Raw genomic sequence first — 18,206 nt, 5'->3', positions numbered from 1 at the left:
AGGAAAGATTGGCTAAACAAGAACATGAGTCTTTTCCTAGTCAATGCTTAAACACAATGTTCCGCTGTGTTCCTGCGGATTTTTTCTTCTTCTGGAGAATGGGATATGGTCTATTCCAAGTAATACTACCTCACCATGTCATCTACCAAACAGTGACTGCACTTTGCATGTCAAAACCCTCGCAGTGTGGAGGGGCGTTTTTGGATGGAGCCCTGAGCTGTGGGAGGTCACTCTGTGGCTCTGTGTACGTGCAGAATGTGAATAACCTCAGAGCTGAACAACTATCCGCCTGTACGCGTTTTCTTTTTTTTTTTGTTTTCCTTCAAGGAGTGAAACTCGTCAGGTTCGAGGGCTGCGGGGTGTGCGCGGTGACTCAGGGTGAAAGGGAGGCTTTCAGCTGGACACATTTCATGGATGTTTTGGGAAGCAGTGATGGAAACGGGGGAGGTCAGGCAGCCCATTCCTTCCTCTGGGGTCCTTGCGGTGTCAGAGCAAAAAACAGAAGAAGGAGAGCTTGCAACAGTACAGAATGTCTTCAGCCTCGTCTGATTTTAACCCAAGTGGAAACAAGTTCAGCCACACTTCTTCTCCTGCAGGTAGACTCGAGACCATTGACTGAGGCCAGTGCTCCCATGAGACATCCCAAGGGAGATAAAAAAAAAAGGAATGAAAATTATAAGCTGCTACCCACACTTAGACTAATATTTACAAACTATACTTACAGCAAGAGTAAATGTTGAACATGGGGGCGGTTCTGGTTTTCCCAAAAATAAGCCAGTCAGTCTGGAGGGAGGGAGGGAGGAATTCAGGAGGGGATGCTGAATGTGTTGGAACTGACACAAAACTTGTGTAGTTGCTGCTTTAAATCCCACGACAGTACAAGTGACATACAGGTGCTGATATAAACACAGGTGGGTCTGATCCTAAAGAACGGCAGTAAACAGTGCTCGCTGTTTATTTGATGAAAATAGGAAATAACTAATAATCAGCAAAAACTTTATTGGACACTTATATATGACACAACTCGGTTGGGAGCATTTTATCGTTGAAGATGGCTTGAAACGAGCAAATAAGAAACGAGCCTGTGTAGTTAGAGCACTATATATGCAGTGTAAGTACAGACTTCTTAGAAGGGATCGGGCTTGCTTCCACTAAACCAAAAGTGTCTTTTTTCACCTATGATGTCAGCCTAATAAATGAAAAGCATCTCAGTCTATTTGCTTAAAAAAAGAAGAAGAAGAAAGAAAAACTAGTCGCACACTAGTCAAAAGTACGGCGCGATCCAGGTTAAATATTGATGAGGGCAGCTTGTGGCTGCTTACTGTTGCCTGTACAAATTTACTGAGTCACTGCCTGCATGTTAAGTTTATACAACAAGGCACGCAGGGCCTGTAACCCATATTAATCTTTCACCACAACACTGAGCCTAGACATCAGCTTCTATTATTATCTCTTTGACCTCTCTGGCCCCTGTGATACTCAGCACTCCTCTCCGATACACCCCAAAGAATCAGAAGTCAGTAGGAAATGTTTATTGTACATTAAAGGCACTGTAGAACACAGACTGGATCATGTTGATTATGACAGCATTATGTTGCAATTCAAAAGAGTCTGGCTTATTATTCAGACAGTAGCGTGGTATGCACACATGTGGTATATTGTGTGTACAGAAGAAAACAGCATGAGGAACAATGAAATCAATGGCTTTTATACATTACATGAGTACTTATCAGAATACATCAGCACTATATGTGATTTATGAGCGCACAAATGCACATGGCTTGCATTCTGGATTTGTAATAACTTCGATCATTCAGTACATACAAAGATAAATAGTTCTCTGGGTGAATAACTGTTCAAATGAGACCACACAACGGGCATGTCAGCGAAAAAAAAACAGTCTAGAGGGAAATTTCTTTTTCACCACCAGTTTATATTGCAATTCAGCGTGACTCCCACTAAATACCCTCATATAAATACCAATACGTACTTAAGATTTATTATGGTATGTGGTTTTTGAGGAGCCCACATCAAACTTGTCATTATATCTTGTTCCATATTTAGGCCTTCTTGTCTAAGTCGCAGTTTTTCAGAACTGAAGGGCAAAACTGCATTTGAGTTCGCATTTTGCTCCCAATGCCAATTTCAGACTTCTCTTTAAAAAAGCACGTCAGCCGTTGCAAATATTTTTGCATTTGTGTGAACCGATAGCTTTTGCTTTAGTCACAAATATATTCTTTGTCATCTTAAAAGGGTGCACAATCTATTTGATGCAGACACAACTCCTCTTTAAGGGTGCATACTTTACATAGCAATGCTCCCTTTTATTTTCAGAACCCATTCTCACACATCTTTTCACTGGCCTTTCAGTGATTCTCCCCTGAGTTTGGCAGTGATCTTGTAATTTAAAGGCTTCAGTGTTAAGCCATAGGAAGAGTTTAAAGAGAAGTCCTCATTTGGGCATTTTTCAAAGCTGCACTGGTGCAGAAGAATCGCAAAGAACACAAATATCTCAACTTTGGCTATCTGGTCCCCAATGCATCTTCTCTTCCCTGCTGAGAAGATCATCACATTGTTTGTGAAGTCTTTGTTTAGGGAGCCGTTTTCATCAATGAAGCGCGAGGGGTCAAAGATATGTGGGTCTTTCCACATCAGGGGGTCGTGATTGACGGACCACTGATTAATGAATACCACTGTGTCCTTGGGGATGGTGAGACCGCTGACAGTGACGTCTGAGGTTGTGGAGTGGGGGATGGTGACAGGAACAAAGCTGGTGTACCGCATGGTCTCATATATGAAGGCGTCCAGGTAAGCGAGGTGTTGTCTGTCCTCGACAGATGGCAGCCGGTTTCGCCCCACCACGTTGTCAATGAGTTCATGGAGTGTGGTTTGAATTTCAGGGTGTTTGGCCAACAGAAGGACAATCCAGTGAAGAGCAGTGGAGACGGTATCCAGACCTGCACCAATCAAGTCTGCCACAGTCGCCTCTGTGTAGCCTACAGTGAGCTCCTCGCCTTTCTCTGACTCATTAAGGACACCAATGATGGCATCGCTTATGTCCCTGGTCACCTCTGGATCAAAGGTCTCCCTATGCTTCTCCACTTTGTTCTTGATGAATGCAAAGAAGTCCTGATTCAAGCTTTTGAAATTTCTGAAGACAGTGCGGACTGGATTAGGGAAAGACTGAAGCCAGGGCATCACGTCAACCAAGCTGCCAGCCCCTACTGTCTGTCCAAACTTATCCACCTTGTGCAACAAGGCTCTAAACTCCATATCATCATGTCCGTAACGCTTCCCAAAGCACAAGGCACAAATCACATTAGCAGCAGCAACTGTCAACTCTTGAGCTGGGTTGAAATATTGGCCCTGAGCACTGAGCTTGAGGAAACTCTCAACTAGCTCTGTGGCTTCAGCCACAATCTGCTGCTCAAAGGCTTTCTTGGTCTGACTGTTGGCAGATGAGAAAGCTCTGATTGTAGATTGAGCAATTTTCCTGTGCATCTTCCACTGTTTGCTGTAATTTGTAAAAGTCATGCTTTTCCCCCCGGAAACGAATTGAAAAGATACAAAGTTGGGTCTACCTGCAAACTCTGTGCTGTGCTGTATCAGGGCCTGACGAATAACCTGGCCTCCATTCAGGACCACAACGTCACTGCAGCCCAGTCGTATCTGATACACTTCACCATACTTTTTCGCTAGTCTCGTGAAGGTGATGTGAGGCATCTGGCCCAGCTGCAAGGCATTGCCGACCACAGGCCATGCGAACGGTCCCGGCAGTCTTCTCCTGAGCTTGAGGTTCTTGACCCAGAGACAGGCTTCCAAACAGAAGAGGAAAACAAATGATACGACCAGAGCAGGCTGTACCTGTCCGCTCCATTCTCTGATGATGCTGCTGCTGCTCTTCACACCAAACTCTGCATCTGTTTGAGCCATTGCTGTTCTATCATCCACTGCATCTAATAAAGATTTCACTCAAAATTGAAAACAATTTCCTCTTTTTCTGGTCTTTAATATATTGAAATATTTGAGTGAAGAAAAAAAGTAGAGGGTTGCCTCTCAGGTGATTGAGAGTAGCTCGATCAGGTTGAGTAGTTAGCAGTGTAGCAGTGCGTCTTCAGACGACCACTTAAGAGGAATGCAGATTCAAGCCTTAACACTTCGCTTATATGTATCTCTACGGTGGGAGGGTTCAGCGGCTCAGGTTTTTTATTATCTCTCCCCTCCCATTTTGACCTTAGTCCTATTCCCACTCAGGACTGCTTCCAGCAGCGTCCCTTGTAGGATGATGTTGGAAAAGGAGAGCAGCTACTTAATTGACAATGTTGCCACAAAGCACAGAATTACTGTTTTTGCGGCCAAAATGTACAAGAGAATGGCACATAATTAAAAAATAAACAACTTTCACATGCCATGTGTGGCCAAAAATGAATGACCACAAAATATCGAATATGAATTTATCGTTGTGAGAGTTTATTCAAGGAGGTATGTGTTGTAATATATAAGACGAGGAGTTCGATATTTTCAGTTTCCTTTGTTCTTTTCACTTTCCTACAACTTTCTGAGACCATTTTAAACATGACTTGGTTTTGGCTATTTACAGCAAAGCTGTTAATTACAACCATGCAGGGAAAAGGCCTCTGGGATACCATCATGAAAGCTAGAGGTTTCAAACTCCAAACACTGAACCAGCACAATTTATTATGCTCTATAAAATATATAGACAATGTTATTGTTGGCATAATAGACCTTTATGCAAAGCTCTCTGAGATAATGTCACTCTTAGGCTTGTGGTTGCATCAAAATAGTCTGAAACAGAATGCAAACAGCTGTAAATCTGCTTATGTGGGTGCTTGTGCAACAAGGAGATTCCAAAAAAAAGCATCAGTTTGGGTTTTATTGATATCCAACCACAATTCAAATATTCCATATTGCTCTATTTATGGAAAAAAACAAAGCGTCATGCTGCTGATATCATTAACAGGGGCTAAAAATCCTTTGAAACTGAGATATACACCTTCATTAGTGAGCAGTGTTAAGATAAGTTATTTAGCGTAACTTTCAAGACTAAATAAAAATACAGATTGAGCTTTGAAAATTCACTTTTATTCATTTCAGATACAGCTTATTTTTGCATTACATAGAGCCTCTGCAGGTCTTGAATGAAACATTATCACAAAAACAACACCTTAACAGCCTACTCGTGTTTATTTCATGTTTATCTTTGCCCCGATGCAGATAGAGAAACACATCGCTTGGGCATCGCAACATCGATTCCTGAATACAGTGGCTTTAAGAGAGTGCAGTGACATCCATGTAGCTTTGTAAAAGTTACTGTAAACAAACATGTCTATGCAAATTTGCTGCACATGTGTTTCATTGTACTGGGGAGACATGCATTTGGCATGGGTAGTGCTGGAGTGCTTGTACAGTAAAAAGTTAAATCTGGGTCCATGAAGTTTGTGAAGTTCATTCTCCACTGCAGCATCACTTCTTCATCCTTTGAAAAAGGGATGTACGCTTCTTGATGAAAGACTCCGGCTCGGCTGCCCAGCTTCATAAACATGCCATTTTTGTCTCCTTTGATCAACACACTCTGTTTATTTTGTTCTTTCTGTGAGTACAGTAGATAGTCAAACAGCTTAAATTTAAATTCCTGACAAAACAAAATTATATATACATATATATATATATATATAAACATTTTTATGTGACTTTGTGTGGTTAAATACATCTATTTTACATATTACAAGTTACAACAATAAGTCAGCTAGTGACTTGATGACATTCACAAGCATTCAATACAGTTATAATAGTTTAAACTGACTTTGAAAGGTTTAGCTAATTTTTCCACTCACATGCTTAATAGGCATAAGACAAACGCACGGCCCAGAAATATGTACAAAAATGATCAAGTATAGTGTGAAACAAACATCTATTACCTTTACACTGTATCACAAGAGTCCACAAGCGTGCTTTTTGACCTTTTGCAGCTAACGATACATCTTTAAAATCATGTCCTCAGCCCTGCACTGACAATAATTCAAATACAGAACATGTTACAATATGAATTAAATATCACTGTTAAATATGATAATCATACAACCATACTATTTAGTGCAGGTATATGGATAGCCTACTCTCATCTAAATGTCACAGGTGGGAAAGTATTTGCTGGAGTCTCAGTATTTGGGGGCAAGCTGTTCATGCTGGGGAAACTAAGCCAAGCAGCTTTCCTCTCAGCTTGGTGCTGACACGGAATGGAAGGGGCTTCAGTGCGAGCCCATAAGAGCAGTCGAGAGTGACGGGCTCAGAGGGGTTGCTCTCAAAACTGCACTGGTGTAGCAGGACTGCTGTAAATATAAATACCTCTACCTTTGCGATCTGGTTACCGATGCAGCGTCTTTTTCCTGTTGAAAAAATCATCACGCTGTTGGCTTTGTCTTTGTCGAGGGCCCCGCTTTCGTCGAGGAAGCGTGAGGGGTCGAACACGTGATGGTCCTTCCACTTCAGAGGGTCGTGGTTGACGGACCACTGATTGACGAACACCACCGTGTCTTTGGGGATGTGGAGCCCTTCGATGGTGACGTCTGAGGTTGTGGAGTGTGGGATGGTGAGGGGGACGAAGCTGATGAAGCGCATGGTCTCATAGATGAAGGCGTCCAGGTACGCCAGGCTGCTTCTGTCTTCAATCGATGGGAGTCTGTCTCGGCCGACTACTTTGTCTATGAGCTCCTGCAGTTTGGCTTGTATGTCTGGGTATTTGACCAGGAGGAGGACAATCCACTGCATGAAAGTTGAAACTGTGTCTTGACCTGCTCCAATCAGATCTGTGACTGTTGCCTCAACAAACTCTTTGGTCAGCCTGCTGTCTTCTCCGTGCTCAATCACACTGATGATGGCATCGCTCATGTCCCTCGTCACCTGAGGATTGAAGGACTCTCTGTGTTGCATCACTTTGTCTTTCACAAAACCAAAAAACTCTTCATTGATGTTCTTGAAGTTTTCATAGACACTACGGACTGGGTTAGGGAAGGACTGAAGCCAGGGCATGACATCTACCAAGCTACCAGCACCCACTGTCTCCCCAAACTTGTCCATTCTTTTTAGCAAGGTCCTGAACTCTAGGTCATCGTGTCCGTACCTCCTCCCAAAGCAGAGAGCACACATGATGTTAGCAGAAGCTACTGTAAATTCATGAACAAGATCAGAATACCGTCCATCAGTGCTCTGACGCAATAATGCCTGCACCAGCTCCATGGCCTCGGCTGTAACGTGCTGCTCAAAGGCTTTTTTGGTCTGACTGTTTGCAGAGGAAAATGCTCTGAGGCTGGACTGTGCAACTTTCTTGTGTGCTTTCCACTGTTTGCTGTAATTAGTAAATGTCAAACTCCTGCCTCCCGAGATCATCTGGAAAGAGAGAAAGTTCGGTCTGCCTGCAAACTCGGTGCTGTGCTGTATCAGAGCCTGGCGGATTGCTCTCTCTCCATTCAAAACCACAACATCACTGCAGCCCAGCCGGATCTGGTACACGTTGCCATATTTTTTGGCCAGCCTGGCGAAGGTGATGTGAGGCATCTGGCCCAGCTGCATTGCATTGCCGACCACAGGCCAGGCAAAAGGTCCCGGCAGTCTTCTCTTCAGTCTGAGGTTCCTGACCCAGAGGCAGGCTTCCACACAGAAGAGGAAAACAAAGGTGGCAACCAGAGCAGGATGGACCTGTCCGCTCCATTCTCTGATGATGCTGCTGCTGCTCTTCACACCAAACTCAGGGTCCAGTGCCATTGTGACAAGCTTCCTGCACACTTGCTTCTCAAAAATGATTTAAAAAATAGTTTCAAAGTTAGTAGAGCTGCTGACTATGTGGGGAAAATATAAATCACTTATATATCCATAGCATCTAAAAAAAATAATATTTTAGATGTTACTGAAATGACAGTGAGGTCATTTTGATAATGAACAAAGTTTTTTTTCTCCCTCAGAGTCTTTTCATCAAGATCAGGCTTAAGTGCCTGATTTTTTGCTTCACTCCAGTGTCTTATATGTTTTGCAGTTGGTGGGCAGGGCTCGGGATAACTTTCATACTCCTCCCATTGTGGTAGCCCCGCAGACCCCGCTATATTATCTCTCCGCTTGCCGGTCGCTGTTGGAGGCGCGCACTTGAGAGAGCCGAGGGACACCGTGAGCGAGCAGCGTGAACGACCGCCTACGGAGGAGAGGGGAAAAAAAGACGTAGCAACTGGTGACCGACTAACTGTCCTAGTTAGTGGGAGAACTTGCATAGTTTGCACATTTTGAAGTGCGTCTTTTGTGTGTGCGCGCTTTTTTCTTTCTTTCTTTCTTTTCTTCTTTCTTTTTTTTTTTTACATTATTTCTTTTTTTAAGGCTCAGCGGGGAAAATTTGGCTTTTAAAAGGTGTTTGCATTCGGTTTACGAATTATGCAAAAATATATTCGGGGGAAAATGATTTTCATACTTTCACGTGTATCTATTTTCATGCTTGAGAATTTGCGAGAAACAAGCGCAGCTTTTTGGGAAAGTTGCAGCTGCTGAGTTCAACCTGATGTAATCTCTGTGCACTAACTTGTATTTAATGTAAGGCTCAGCCTAACTGTAAGAACCAATGTTGTGACTTTAATAGTTTATTCTTTTTTCCGGGAAGTCCTGTGAGTTTTTTGTATAACAAAGAAACGTTGTGCACCACTCTGAAGCGCATCTTTCACAGCTTCTTTTTTTTCAAGTCTTTATACAGCTTTATTGCAGAAATGTGTGTCTGTTTTTTTTTACAGTGACTCTTAACATTATAAAAACTTGCATTAAACATACTCATCATATATGTCATTTGCATTGTGTTAATTAGTGAGAAAGAAAGAAATATCACACAGAATATTAGATAAAACATTACAAGGTTTCTTATTTCTTCCATTATTCGTCTTAGCACCGCAAAGAGGTAGATTAGTTAGACTGAATCTTTACACAACAATCTTGCACAATAATTCAGCGTGGACAAAGCCATGAAATATTCATACTTGGGTTTCCTACAACAGCTTGTTTTCTCCAACACACAAACTGCGCTTCTGCATGAGACAGCGGGTTACATCATAGCACAGGAAACTTCAGGTGCCCCCCCCCAGTGATTGCAAAAGCAAATGCGAGGCTACTTCATTGTCGCAGTCCACCTTTATTCTCTTCTCTCCCTTTTAAGTAGGAAAGAGAAGCTCCGCACTTTCCCGTGGGTTTTCTCTTTAGATCGAGTTGCATTATTGGACAATCATATTCCCGTTAATTATTTTATTATAGCATCATGTGGTTATTTCCCAAAGCAAAACATTTTCCTCAAGCTGTGTGGAAGATTTAAAAAAATGTGTTTCTTGTTTTCCCACCAGCTGTTAAGTTTATTTTTGCAGGAGGTAATGACCCTCATTAAAGGTACTAAAACATTTCCAAAGTAAGTCACTAAGTGAGAGGGACAGAAACTTTGCTACCCCGCAGGCGCACTCTGTCTTTATCAACAGGACAGGAGCAGAGGAGTGTGGGTGGTAGAGAATGACAGCAGATGCTGAAAATATTTTTTAAGAGGAAAAGATAATATGTTACTCTACAGATAGATCATACAAGAAACATTTCTTATTGGTCAAATTTATTATTCTTATTATTATTAAAAACATTTTTAAAAAAAGTTCATTTCACCACAAAGTTTATCTCACAGATTATGTGACAGCACCTACAAAGTAAACCAGCCACTGCTCTGACCCATACACATTATTTTTATTGTCACCCATTTCCATACTAACCATATCTCCACAGACTGTAGTGCATAACACTCTGATTACATAAACACATAAAAACAGAAGTTCTTATGTGCACAGCATATTTAAATTATGAGTGCAAACACAAAGGTAACAATAAAAGTCAGTGAAGTGTTTCATGCGTCGTTCTTTCATGATAATGGACCTTTGAGAGCCTTTTGCAGACGTCGAGCGTTTTTGGAGCTCTGCCTGAGAGCTGTTTGTCTTGAGAAATGTGGTGTGGCTGAGCACCAAATCCTCTAGAATGATTTCTTGGTTAACCAGAGACATTGCAATGTCTTCAAAATACTGCCTGCATTGGGGGATGACTGTTTCTTCTCTGTTCCTAGAAGGGCGGAATCCCCCCTCACCTCCACCAACACCACCGACACCCCTACCTCCTCCTCCTCCTCCACCTCCCTGAGCCTGGTCCTCATATGTGGCCACTCGCATCCCCATAATGCTAATTAGAGCCAGGTTTGTGGCTGACGAAGGGGAGGGGGTGCTTGGGTGGCAGGATGGTGGAGTGGGGTCTAGTTTGCGTGCATGTGTACGGGAGGTGCAGATGACTGGGTCTGCGGGAGAGGGGTGTCATGTGTGCATTTTGCGTGTGGTTGCCGTGTTTGCTTGTGATTGCTCCTTGTAACCTGGCTGTGAAAGGTTGGCCCTGACCCTGTGTTGACTCTGGCTGAGGGGGTGGATTAGTCGGAGGGAGGTTTGGGGTGGAGGCGGGGATGGGGTCTATGTGCCGCTGCATGTCATGTGCTGGCGGGTGGGTGCTTTCTGTGTGGAGACAGGACCAATGGTAGGCCAGGCTGCCTCGTCTCTGGAGCTAATCATTGTTTACTAGTCTCATTTCCACTTCTCAGTGAGCTACTGTCACGCACAGCACCGACAGGGAGGAAGGAAGAGGGAAGGGGGTAGGGGGCTTGGTGAGGTGGTGAGGCAGGGAGGAGAGGAAAGTCAGCGGTCCAACAGGCAGTTGGGGAGCTGGTGGAACTTAGGAAAAGGGAAGGGGAGAGTGAATACAGCACTTGAGAGAACAAAAGTGAGCCAAGACTAAAAAAAAAAGTGGTTAGAAGCAACCAAGACAAATCAGTAAACAAACCAACAAAAACATCTTCTGGGCTAGCTCCATCTCCGGGAGCCGCGAGGTAACCACCGGACGTTGCTAGTTGGGATGGTGAAGTTTGAAATGACAGTGTTTTCTGCTGCCAGACCACAATATGAGGAAAGAGACACTGGGAAAAATTGTCACTGTCTGACCCAATTGCTGTCTTAGTGAAAAGACCTGACGAATGACAAGCACCCCTTTTTTGTCCATACCAGACAAACAGAGATAGCCTGTTTCAGACTCATTTTCTCTTCTGGAAAGACTGTTTGGATCAGATGAAGGTGCTGTTTGTTCAGAGTGTCTAGGGAGCAGGAGACGATTACCTGTGGTATTCTCACATGGGTAAAAAATATCATTATTTGAACTCTGTTCCAGACAGCTGACGGGGTAAAGACTGTTTAATGGCTTATTGTGTTGTCACATATCTCCACTGGGTAGTGTGTATTTATTGATTCTCAGTGCTACCCAATTCTTGTTCATGTATACCAGTCAGGCATAATATTATGACCACCTGCCTAACATTATGTTGGTCCCTCTTTTGCTGCCAGTCCTGACTCACTGAGGCATGGACTCCACTAGACCCCTGAAGGTGTGCTGTGGTATCTGGCACCAAGATGTTTGCAAAAGATCCTTTAAATCCTGTAATGTGCAAGGTGGAGCCACTGTGGATTGGATTTGTTTTTACACCACATCCCACAGATGCTCAATTGTATTGAGATCTGGGGATTTGGTGGTCAAGTCAACACCTCAAACTTGTTGTGCCCTTCAAACCTTTCCTGAACCTTTTTTGTTTTGTGGCGGGGTGCATTATCCCGCCGAAAGAGGCCACAGCCATCAGGAAATATCATTTCCATCAAAGAGTGTTCATGGTCTGCAATAATGCTTAGCAACAAAGCATCACACTGCCACCACTGGCTGGCCTTCTTCCTATAGTACATCCTGGTGCCAGGTGTTCCACAGGTAAGCGATGCACGTCCATCCGGACATCCACATGATGTGAAAGAAAAGGAGAATCATCCGACCAGGTCACCTGCTTCCATTACCCCATGGTTCAGTTCTGATGGTCACGTGCACATTGTTGGCACCTTTGGCAGTGGACAGGGCATGGGCACCCTGACTAGTCTTTGCCTATGCAGCCCCATAAGAAAATAAATTGCGATGCAATGTGTATTCTAAAAATGTTCTGTTGGGACCAGCATCAACTTTTCCATTAACTTTTTCTGAGCTACAGCAGCTGGTCAGTTTGATTAGACCAGCCTTCACTCCCTATGTGTCTCTGGTTCACAACAATCCCTTCCTTGGATCCTTTTGATAGATGCTCGTCTAGCCATCTCAGTTTGGTCCTTGCCAAACTCGCTCAGATCCTCACACTTACCCATTTCTTCTGCTTCTAACACTTCCTGCTTCTTTGAGAACAAAATGTTCACTTGCTCCCTAATCTATCCCACCCACCACACTGATTTGCACTTTCACGTCATATATATTGTACATTACTAATTTATGTTTCTTATGTAAAAAATAATTGTCTTTTTTACTTTTCACATTTCTGAAACAATGAATGAAACAAAGGTGTTGTCACCAGAAGCCCCGCCCCCTGGGAAGGGATGCTGGAGGGATGCTATTTTTTCCCTCTGGAAATTTTCTGTGGTCTGGAGTTCTACACTTTACATGTGTAGATGTTTTTTGTTTGTATTTTTATATAGGATGGTTGTCCAGCTGGTTATGTAAGGCAAATGTAAGGCTTCAGTTAGCTAACATTAACTGTCTGCAAATGATAAGACAACAAAATCTGCAGTAATGAAGTATAGTGTGAGCTAAGTTTGATTTAATGTTTTATTTTTCTGTGTACATTAGCAAGGTAACAAAGTTGTATCACTGTCTGTAGTAAGCGGAGTAGTAAGATTTAGTTCACATGTTTTTTTGTTGCAAATCTTTACTGTTGGTTTGGCTGCTCTGTTAGAAGTGTGTGACCAGTTACATTACCAGCACAAAGCCATAGCCACTGTAAAAGTGCATACTAACACATTGATGTAGCTACTATAATATGCCATGTACACACTGAGCTGCAGTGATTAAGAAAGTCATCGTGGTTTGGTGCATGGATTTAACCTTCCTTTTATTTTGTGGGCTTGTAAAAGACACATAACAAAAACATTTGGAAAGCTGTTATACTAAAATTTTGACCTGTTCAAATGGCAGGCACTTCACAGGGGCTGTGGCTATGTGCTGGAAACGTTACTTCTCTCACAAGAGAAAGTCACTCACTTCTTACAAAAATGTGATAGTAACTATGCTGTAAGTCAGTTTCACAAATACAAATATGTAACATATGCATGTGTTTAATTGAAAATTTAGTTAGCCATTATTTTAAGAGAAATCTGTGTAAATATAAGTACCATTAAAAGGTCAAAGGTTTGATGAGTGCTTTCCTTTGACTGATCTGCGTAGGATCTTCATATTTGGTGAGTATACCTCAGACGTCTTCACACTTTTCTTTAAAGTCATTTGCATTTACATTAAAACATTTTGATGAGCTGCCTGAATAAAAGAATTTTGGTCAAAAACTGAATTCTATGCAAACGCTTAATCTATTAATTCATAACTATCTGTAGTTCTAGTATCTGTATTAGTTTGCTGATGCTTTGTTTTTGTTTTTAATGTAATACCATCTATACACGTGCATAAGTGTGCACGTGAGCCTGAAAGTCACATCCAAGTATGCCAGTGTATTTAATTCTAATGAAGAATTCAGCTCTAAACTACACCAATAAGCATTTTCGACTCCACCCCCCCCCCCCTTAATTATAATACAAGAAAAAGGAAAATAATGCGTCAAAGGAAAGTTCAAGAAAGTTTTCTAGCGTGTTGCCAAAAGTCCCAGAGTTGATCTATTATTAATAAAATAACTTATTAGGATAACGGGCGTGTTGTAATTCACCTTACTTCTAATTTTTTTGTTCTATAAATCTCCTCTCTTAACTGTGAGCAGGCTGCGAGATAGATTTTCTCCTAATGTGGCACCCACCGACAGGAGCCATGTATTATGTACAGTATAAGGATTTTTGTTTCTAATCCTGTTGAGTTTTTGCGTGCTAGGAGAGCGGAGCGGGGATGAGCTTGCGTGCCATGCCGACCTGGCATGCGCGGAGCTAGTTCACTGAACTACGGCTTCCCCGGGGAGCGGGGAGAGGAGGGGAGGGTGATGCGAGGCTGCGCTGGGTGATTAAAATGAGACGAGGGAGAAAGCACCGGTAGAAATGGCTTCCAGATGACCCCGACTCGGCGTAGACAGCCAGCAGACAGTTTGTTATGCAAGTCTTAAAGAAAGGGGCATGCCACTGTCCAGAAATAATTTTTTTCGAATAGTATAGACTACAGAAAGATTAAATGGAACAAGAAAATTGGAATGTGGCAAGGTAGGGATATTAGTCCAATTTGGCCTATACAGCTTAAAATAATTGCCAGTCGGAAGCTGTGGTACTGTCTTTTGCACCTTTGTCTCCGTCATCAGTTTAGCTTTGTACAGTGAAAATTAAGGGAGACATAATTGTTAAGCTCAAGAAAACTTTTTCAAAATCTTGCTCAACTACAATTTAATTTTATACTAAGATCCCATCCCTTAGGCCAGCGGTCCCCAACCTTTTTTGCGCCACGGACCGGTTTTGTGTCCGACAATATTTTCACGGACCGGCCTTTTACGGTGTCGCGGATTAATATAACAAAACAAAACCAGTACCAAAAAAGAAGATTTATTGATAACACACAGGAAAAGACCAACGGGAACCGAGTTAATGATAAAAACGATAAAAAACCCCGAAAAATAATTTTCACACTCGAGCCTCAACTGTCTCGGCCCGGTACCAAACGACTCACGGCAAGGGTGTTTAGGACGCTGCCTTAGGCTATGTGCTGACTTTATAGTTATGGTATTTATCACAGGATTTAAATTTAAATCTAAAATGAAGGATTTCCATGTATTTTAAAAAATGACTTTAATCATAAGATAAGATAACCGGGTTTTATCCGTCATCCAGGAAACATTAAAATTAATCTCAACATGAATAAAAGATGAAGAAGATGGGCAGCATTACTATTAATACAGAAATCTGACATTTTATTCACTGGGACTGTACCAGTGAAACACCCCCTCCCCTTCTCCCCTTTATATTTTATATATTTTTAATATAAAATCTAAGATTTTATATACACTTAAGATTATTTATCATGTTTTAAGTGCTGGGATAATACCCAAAGCATTAGTATAACACATAACAGAACTGCCTTTACCACAGCTTCAGTGAAATACTGCCCATTGAATGACAATCATTACTTGCCAGAATTTTATTTTATTTTTTTCACATTTTTGTTCTTTTTACTGACTCTGCAGCACATGGAAGGCTTTAAAATATCATCTTTGGGGTCCTTCCAAAGACAGTCTGAGCAGAAATCCACCTTGAAAAATAAATTACTTGCACATGGAGAAATTCCTTGAAACGCTTGAAAACTACAAGACAACACCTGCTGATTGTTTTCTAAAGATGGCTCAGGGATGTGAGGAGAATCCTGCTGAAGTTAATTTGGCAGAGTAAATATTTATTTTAAAAAAAAGAATCAGAAGTATGTTTTCCTTTTTTATTTCGTAATTAGGCGGAAAACAAAAGAAGATGTTCTTAACAAAGACGGACAGATTTTGGCATTCCTCGGACGTATATAGAACTTACCAGAGGTTTGGACAAATTGGCTGATGGGTTAAAAGTAGCAGGAGACAGACTGAGACCTCAAGCTTCAGCTCGTGTAGGTGTGATTATGTTTTCCCAGGTTGAAAATCCAAGCCAACATATTTGGAAGCTACTGGGTTTATTTTTCCAGATCTTTTACAGTCTCCTAAAGACAAAGAACTCCAATTGATTTTCCAGAGTTTTGGTTAGCTTCACTCTCCTTTCACATTGTTCTAGCTGACATTCCTCATTCAGAATTGTTTGAACTTCAGTAATGATCATGCAACTTTTACCAACTGGATTATTACAGCATTTTACTAACAAAACCCAGTGTATATTGTATCTATGTTATACTGTATATTCTCTGTACAAAGTACTTATTGTTGTTTGTCTAGAGAGGTTCTTATGAAAATTAATGGCATGTTCTCTTCTTTCACCGTTAGATGCTAAAACATTTCACCATGACAGCATTTTGTCTTTTGAAATAATCTCTGCTCTGTTTTGCAGTTTAATAAAAAAAGTAACTTTTTTCTCTTAGGATATGAAACAGAATGTTCCTGGGTTTTTTCTCTATTCTTTTTACTGGCTCACATATTTATGAGCTGCTTTGTCTCTGGCTCTCTTTGAGACAGCCTGTCCCAGGCTGGGATCACTGCAGGTGGGGAGGTTGAACTGGTCAGATTGCGGCTGAGGCAGCCAATGGCTCATCCACAGGCTCACTGAACATTATGTGCAGTATGGATCTTACCAGTGAGTTGCTCTTCTCATTGTGTAATTGGGCGGATAATGTTCCGTGATTCCCTCTTTTTTGCACCTCATATGTTCCGCCTGAGTAGCTCGGTTCATTTTAGTATCCTGAAAATGGAGCCGGGTCAGCAAGCGGTCAGGTTACCCCCTTCAGTGCTCCAGTTCTGCTGATGAGCCGGTCGGTATTACTGCAGCAGTGGGACAGATTCCTCTGAGGTTATTATTCATCAACTGTTTTAGACCCAGAAGAGCCCGGCTGTAGTGACGCTGGTGCACATGCAACTTACTCTCTGTCAAATTTTGCTTATACTCCAATTGTTTAGCATTAGGAGAGTGAGAATGTAACTATGAAACTAATCTTTGCAATGAAATCAGATATATATTAGAAGCAAATCAAGTCTTTTTATTGTGCTGAAGTGGGAACAAACGCAGCTCTGGTAGAACAAAATAGGTTTGTGTGGATGGGCTTTTGTGCTTTATGTACCACATGCCCACTTGCATGCCATTGCTTTGTGTTTCTGGAGCTGTAAACTGTGACGCAATTACCATGGAGAAACTTTACTATGACTTTACTTGACTTAATTTTAATTATGTTCCACTTTAGTCACTTACCTGTGAAAACCTCTCTTTCTTCACTGTTGGGGTGCATGGTGTATTAACGTTTTGTATGAAGCCTTAAAAAGCTTCTTTTTTGGGTATTTTTTCATATTTTTGAATACTGGTTGGGATGGGTTTAGTAAGGAAAGTCGTTTTGACTTTTAATGCGTATCTTTAAATTATTAGCAACTCAATGATAAGAGGTCAGGGACAATAGTTTGGGATTTTTTTGCCCACTTACTGAAAAGAATAAGGAAAATAGGGAACTTGTGTGGCTGAATTGTTTATAATAGTGTTGATGAGCACAGACAGAGTGATTACAGTTCTTAGTGCAAACTGATCAAAAGCAAAACTGTGATAATTGGAGATGATAAAACTCCAGCTGCCTCACCCTGTGGTGTCCCTCAGAAAGGAGAGTCGTCATATTGGGTGACAGATGGCTCATGGCTGCGTTTCATTTCTAGGGGCTTAGCTCTAGTCTGTGTCAGAGAATGTCTTTATGCTTCAGAGAAAATAATAGTGTGGTTACCAGATGAATGAGTGACATTTATCAGCAGTTTAAACCCTCTGTTCTGACAACATCCTCTAATTTACTCATAGCAAATTAATCCCAGATATTTAATGTGTTCTGACTTTTCTGTGTGATGTCGTTAATGTTGTTACTTCTCTCTCTTGACTTCTCTGCCTTTTCTCTACTTGAGAAAAATAACCCAGAATTAAAGCTGACATCGCAGCTTCAGTCTCAATGACCCAGCACAGACATTTTTATACCTCTTAGTCTGATAATATTTTGGAATTCATGCAAATTTGAGATACTCGAAGAGTGAGCCAGCAGCTCCATTTACTTACTAAATGCAGTGCTGCTAACAGGTGGATCCTGTAGCATAGTTTCATGTAAATCACCTCACAGCTTCTCGGATTTAGCTCATTCTGGCACGTTCGGCAGTCCCAGCTGCAATCGTCCTCTCTGTCAAGACTGCAGCACGCCCTGCAGCAAGGGCCTGTGTGGAAGTAGGCTGGAACTGCTGACCTGCTCAGCTGTTTGAATGAAACAAGCTGCACAGACATGCATGTTCACTGTTTTTGCAATCTGTTTGCATAAGGAACATTTACCAGATTCACCTATGTGTTTGTGTAGCAAGATCTGCTGTCATGATCAAGCACACTTTGAATTCTATAATTCTGTTCTCACTAATGTGCAGAGTGTCTGGGAGTCTCAGGAATGTCATGATATAAATATATATA

The 18,206-nt window shown here is 41.8% G+C and overlaps 1 protein-coding gene across 2 annotated transcripts; it reads right to left on the bottom strand.

Moving 5' to 3' along the window:
- Positions 1–1,517: 1,517 nt before the first annotated feature.
- Positions 1,518–7,995, bottom strand: cyp1c1 (cytochrome P450, family 1, subfamily C, polypeptide 1). Of its 2 annotated transcripts, XM_005742769.2 has the most exons (2): positions 7,717–7,995; positions 1,518–3,864 (listed from the first exon to the last, which is right to left on the bottom strand). In XM_005742769.2, the coding sequence occupies exons 1-2, from the start codon at positions 7,780–7,782 to the stop codon at positions 2,356–2,358; spliced, it is 1,575 nt and encodes a 524-aa protein (XP_005742826.2). In that variant the 5' UTR covers positions 7,783–7,995; the 3' UTR covers positions 1,518–2,355. The 2 variants fall into 2 exon arrangements, with proteins under 2 accessions (XP_005742826.2, XP_005742827.1); XM_005742770.1 differs by lacking the exon at positions 1,518–3,864 and having other exon boundaries at positions 5,082–7,995.
- Between the last annotated feature and the right edge of the window lie 10,211 nt (positions 7,996–18,206).

This window comes from Pundamilia nyererei, unplaced genomic scaffold, assembly GCF_000239375.1.
Source record: "Pundamilia nyererei isolate P.nyererei 1_Seehausen unplaced genomic scaffold, PunNye1.0 scaffold00123, whole genome shotgun sequence".
Taxonomy (NCBI): domain Eukaryota; kingdom Metazoa; phylum Chordata; class Actinopteri; order Cichliformes; family Cichlidae; genus Pundamilia; species Pundamilia nyererei.
The sequence above is the reverse complement of the archived record's forward strand: the minus strand, read 5'-3'. Positions and strand labels throughout refer to the sequence as shown.